The 5324-nt window shown below is 41.0% G+C and overlaps 1 protein-coding gene across 1 annotated transcript in view; it reads right to left on the bottom strand.

The window, feature by feature from the left end:
• The window catches only part of LOC107299496 (probable phospholipid-transporting ATPase IH), a gene marked incomplete at both ends in the record, with an annotated part of 26041 nt that overhangs the window by 18269 nt on the left and 2448 nt on the right, over positions 1-5324 (bottom strand). The window contains 1 exon segment of the mRNA XM_015828850.1: positions 1432-1482. Within this exon segment, the coding sequence (XP_015684336.1) occupies positions 1432-1482 (51 nt within the window).

The following is a 5324-nucleotide window of genomic DNA, read 5'->3' on the forward strand; positions in this document are numbered from 1 at the left end:
TTCAAAACTGCAACAGCACTGAAAAATGTGACTTACGACTCTTTTTCACCCTTACATCCATTGCAGCATCCCCAGGGTCATGTGATCAACATTTGGATGTTTGGCAACCAGCATGTATTTATGATGGTTGCAATGTCCTGGGGTGATATGATCACCTTTTGTGACCTTCTGACAAGCAAAATCAATGGGTAACCAGATTCACTTAACAACCGTGTTATTAACTTAACAACTGCAGTGATTCACTTTACAACTGTGGCAAGAAGGATTGTAAAATGGGGCAAAGCTCACTTAACAACTGTTTTGCTTAGCAGTGAAAATTTTGGGCTCAATTGGGATTATAAATTGAGGACTTCTGTAAATTTTCTATATTTAATTTAATAAACATGAACACACATATATTACTAATTAATATTTGCATGATTTATGTTTGCATGATCACAGATAGGAAATAGTAGATATACAGTGCATTCAGAAATAATTCAGACCCCCTTCACTTTTGTCAATTTTGTTATGCTGCAGCCTAAAAAAGAATCTTTTAAATAAATTTACAAACATCTCTAAAATTCTGTTTTCACTTTGTCATTATAGGGTACTGAGTGTAGATGAATGAGAAAAAAAATGAATTTCAACAACTGTAGAATCAGGCTGCAGCATAACAAAATTGACAAAAGTGAAGGGGGTCTGAATACTTTCTGCATGCACTGTATACTTCAAAAACATTAGATCTTAAATGTGGTTCCAAAAAGCTGAATACAATTAAAACATGCTAAATATAAAAATAAATTATAAAGGGAAAAATATTTATACTATCTCTGAAGTTGAACAGCATAAGTCTAATTCAAAGAAGGAATTTTGTTAGAAGGAATTACAATGAGTGATAATCTGCTTTTGCTGGTGAATCCCAGAGATATGTCAAAGTATTGCAAGATTTGCTGACAGGATTAATCTATTATCAGGCCAAATATGCCAAAACAGGAACTGGAAAAAGAACGGTGAAGGAAAATGTCAACTGTAATGTGAAGTTATGTCACATCCAGACTCCTTCCATATTAGGAACGACCCCGCAGTTTATTCTTTTACAGCAAACACAATGGACACAAAGGAAGCTCTGGAAAAACAGATTCCTGGTTTCTATCTCCCCTTGGGCTATATTCATCCAGAAATTATAAAGATTAAGGAAATGGAGCCTGGCTTCAGCAAGCTAACAGCTCATCTGGCCCCCAGCCATTTAGCACTCAGCTACCGAGCTGCAATCCAATATCCAGGGACATGATGCACATAGCATTTAACTCAAGAGAACCTATCTTTGGGTAGAGGATTAGTTATTCATTTAAATGCACAGACTGGATGAAATGTTATTTTTTTCTATTTATTAATACTAAGAGATGAATTACCTGGGCAACATATGCAAATTTGTATTTGAAGTCTTACCTTGCAATTGGCTCATTACTCTCATGGTAAATATTTATCCGGCCAACAAATCTGAAAGCCAAAAGGAAAGGAAAAAGCTGAGCATCAGTATGGTTGTGGGGGAGCAGAGATATGCATGCCAATAATTGGACATATGGGCATGCAAATAGATTCCACTGTTATCTCTAGAAAAATGCAACCTTAATACAGGTAGTCCTCAACCTACGACCACAATTGAACCCAGAATTTTTGTTGCTAAATGAGAAATGTGCTAAGTGAGTTTGGTCCCATTTCACGACTTTTCTTGCCACGTTTGTTAAGTGAACCACTGCAGTTGTTAAATTAGTAATTTGGCTGTTAGGTGAATCTGGCTTCCCCATTGACTTTGCTTGTCAGAAGGTCGCAAAAATTGTCACATGGTCCCGGGACACTGCAACCATCCTAAATATGAACCAGTTGTCAGAACCCATTTTTCCCTGGGGAGGGGAATGTATCTCATTTCTTTCTAATTCTTTTCTATCTGAAGGTTCTGCCATTCTCCTAAGGGGGAGGGGGGAAGGCTCTGTGGTATGTTATTCTGTTTTGTTACAATCTATCTTTTCCGCTGTTCCTACATACTTACTCTTTGAACTGTCTCTCCCTTTATGTTACCTTGAGGTGAGAAAGGAATGTACCTCTGGCTTATCTCTCGCTGTGGAAGGGAAGGTGCGAAGATCCAACAACATCTTCACAAGCATGGGAAAGGATCCCGTTATCAGCTCCTTTCCCTGCAGTGGACCTAACACCTGGGGATTGGCCCATTCAAACTGACCGGATGAACTATTGGGGTGGGGTTATGCCTGGGACTCTTTTAACCTATTGATCTGAGGGGAAACCCTCAGATCCTGCCTATCACGCCTGCTATCAGTTTCTCCTAATAAAAGTTCCTTTTGGAAAGAAACTGTTTTCAAGAGTCCTGCTTTCTTGGGATGAGGTTTTGAAGTGGGCCCTGACAGTCATACGTGTGAAAAATGGTCATAAGTCGCTTTTTCTGGGGCTGTTGTAACTTTGAACGGTCACTAAATGAACTGTTGTAAGTGGAGGAATACCTGTACCTCCATTCAAAGCCATGGCATTTCTCTGGTTTCTTTCCAAAGCTTGTATCCTTAGCTATTTCTGTAGCTAAAGCCTGATCTTCAAGAAAACACTTTAATTTTCTTTAAAGTTCTTTTCTTCTGCTTTGCCACAGTAAATTATGGACCTATAGGAAGTGGTTAATTTTTATTTGTTTAGAATATTCCTATTTTCTCAATCTATATATTGCATATTTTTCATCTGTTGCTAGTAATCCTGATTGGTGTTCTTAATTATAGAATATTTTTAATTATTAGTTGTGTATGATTGTTTTAAATGATCTTTTAAACCGTAGTCACATTCTGTGAGATGGACAGCTATATAAATATTATAAATAAATTTTCAATGCAGCAATTGGCAACATACACGTTCCTTTCCATATGGCTACATTTCTATTGTTTGAGCTAATACATCTGCCATCCATTTCTCTTTATATCCAGGACAGCTTCCAAATCTGCTTTAGCCTGTCCTTCTAGTTAAAAATTAACCTTTTTTTTTAACAGAATGCTGAAACTGTTGATTACACCATAAGTTTCTACAGCTTCCGTATCTTCAGTTATGCTAAATTTATCTCAAGCCTTAATCTTAAATAGCTAGGATCTGACCTAAGAGAACTAGTACCGTATTTTCCGGCATATAAGACGACTTTCTAAACCCTGAAAATCTTCTCAAAAGTTGGGGGTCGTCTTATACGCCGGAAAATACGGGTATTCTATTTTATTCCTTTTAAGCTGAGGACGCGATGGGGGTGGCGGCTGGGAGCCACTGCCTCCCGTCCTGCTCCCCCTCCCTGGACGCGATGGGGGCGGCGGCTGGGAGCTGTTGCCTCCCGTCCTGCTCCCCCTCCCCGCCCGTTCAGCTCAGGATGCGATGGGGGCGGCGGCCGGGAGCTGCTGCCTCCTGTCCTGCTCCCCCTCCCTGGACGCGATGGGGGCAGCGGCCGGGAGCTGTTGCCTCCTGTCCTGCTCCCCGTCCCCGCCCGTTCAGCTGAGGACGCGATGGGGCGGCGGCCGAGAGCCGCTGCCTCCCGTCCTGCTCCCCCTCCCCATTCGGCTGAGTATGCGGACGCCCATTCGGCTGAGTACGTGGCGGCCAGGCTGGGGGCGGCGTGGACTCCCGACGATGCTGCAGTGGCCGCTGCCGTGCCGCCGCCGCCGCCACTGGAGCTGCTGCCTCCCGTCCTGCTCCCCCTCCCCGCCCGTTTGGCGCCGTCTGCCTTTCATTCTCTCTCTCTCTCTCCTAACCTGGAGGGAGAGGGAGAGAAAGAGAGAAAGAGAGAAAGAGAGAAAGAGGAAAGAAAGAGAAGAGAAAGAGGAAAGAGAAAGAGAAGAGAGAGAGAGAAAGAGGAAAGAGAAAGAGAGAAAGAGGAAAGAGAGAGAGGAAAGAGAAAGAGGAAAGAAAGAGAAGAGAAAGAGAGAAAGAGAGAGGAAAGGGAAAGAGAAAGAGAGGAAAGAGAAGAGAAAGAGAGGAAAGAGAGAGAAAGTTAGAGGAAAGAGAAAGGAAGAGAAAGAGAAAGAGACAGAGAAAGAGGAAAGAGAGAGAAAGTTAGAGGAAGTTAGAGGAAAGAGAGAAAGAGAAAGAGAAGAGAGGAAAGAGAGAAAGAGGAAAGAGAGGAAAGACAGAGAAAGAGAAGAGAGAGGAAAGAGAGAGGAAAGAGAAAGAGATAAAGAGGGAAAGAGAGAGGGGGAGAGGAAAGAGAAAAAGAGAGGAAAGGGAGAGAAGGAGAGGAAAGAGAGAGAAAGAGAGGAAAGAGAGAAAGAAAGAGAGGGGGAGAGGAAAGAGAAAACGAGGAAAGAGAAAAAAGATTGAGAAAAGAGAGAGGAAAGAGAGAAAGAAAAGAGAAGAGAAAGAGGAAAGAGAAAGAGAGGAAAGAGAGAGGAAAGAGAAAGAGAGGAAAGAGAAAGAGGAAAGAGGAAAGAGAGAGAGACAGAGAAAGAGAGAGGAAAGAGAGAGAGAGAAAGTTAGAGGAAAGAGAGAAAGAGGAAAGAGAAAGAAAGAGAGAGAGGAAAGAAAGGAAAGAGAGAGAGAGGAAAGAGAGACAGAGAGAGAGAGAGACCCTTTTGACATCTAAAATAAAGATAACACTGCATATATCCTTTTTTACCTTTATTTTATATATACACACACACACAAACATACACACACACACACACACATATCATAAAGGTAAAAAAGGATATATGCAGTCTTATCTTCATTTTAGATATCAAAAGGGTTTTGCGGCTCCCAGTGTTTTGTTTTCAGTGGGAAACGTGTCCAAGTGGCTATTTGAGTGTTTTGGGTTGCCTACCCCTGATATAGCCCAAACTCTATATTTTAACTGGAAAAGTTGGGGGTCGTCTTATACGCCCAGTCGTCTTATACGCCAGAAAATACGGTATTGCAAAAAAAGGAAGGAGGAAGGAAAATAGATTCCCTTTTTTTTTTAACAGTCCATTTAAATCCCTTACTTTCACTTTTGCTTCCTATCAGTTTTCTATTACTGATTCACATTTTCCTTTGCTCCTTTTTATCAGCTTCCTTTTAGGATGTCTCCCCATCTTTCATTATGGTGTACCATAATTATAGTGCAACTCAAAGGTTTTGTAGTAAATATGCTAGTAGCAGGAAAGAGTGAAAAATGATAAAAAAGTGGGCATGGCAGGGAAATCTATGCCTCATCTCTTTTGGACAAAAGGACAGGTCTTATATTGTAACATTACAGATGATATCTTGTTGACTTTGGCCTTTTCTTGCAGAAGCTGCTGGCTAGCAATTGTCATTTTCTATTCAATCTAGTTCTTTTGTTTTAGTTATTTTGA

Source organism: Protobothrops mucrosquamatus, unplaced genomic scaffold (assembly GCF_001527695.2).
Source record: "Protobothrops mucrosquamatus isolate PMUCROS unplaced genomic scaffold, P.Mucros_1.0 scaffold5020, whole genome shotgun sequence".
In the NCBI taxonomy this organism is placed as follows: Eukaryota; Metazoa; Chordata; class Lepidosauria; order Squamata; family Viperidae; genus Protobothrops; species Protobothrops mucrosquamatus.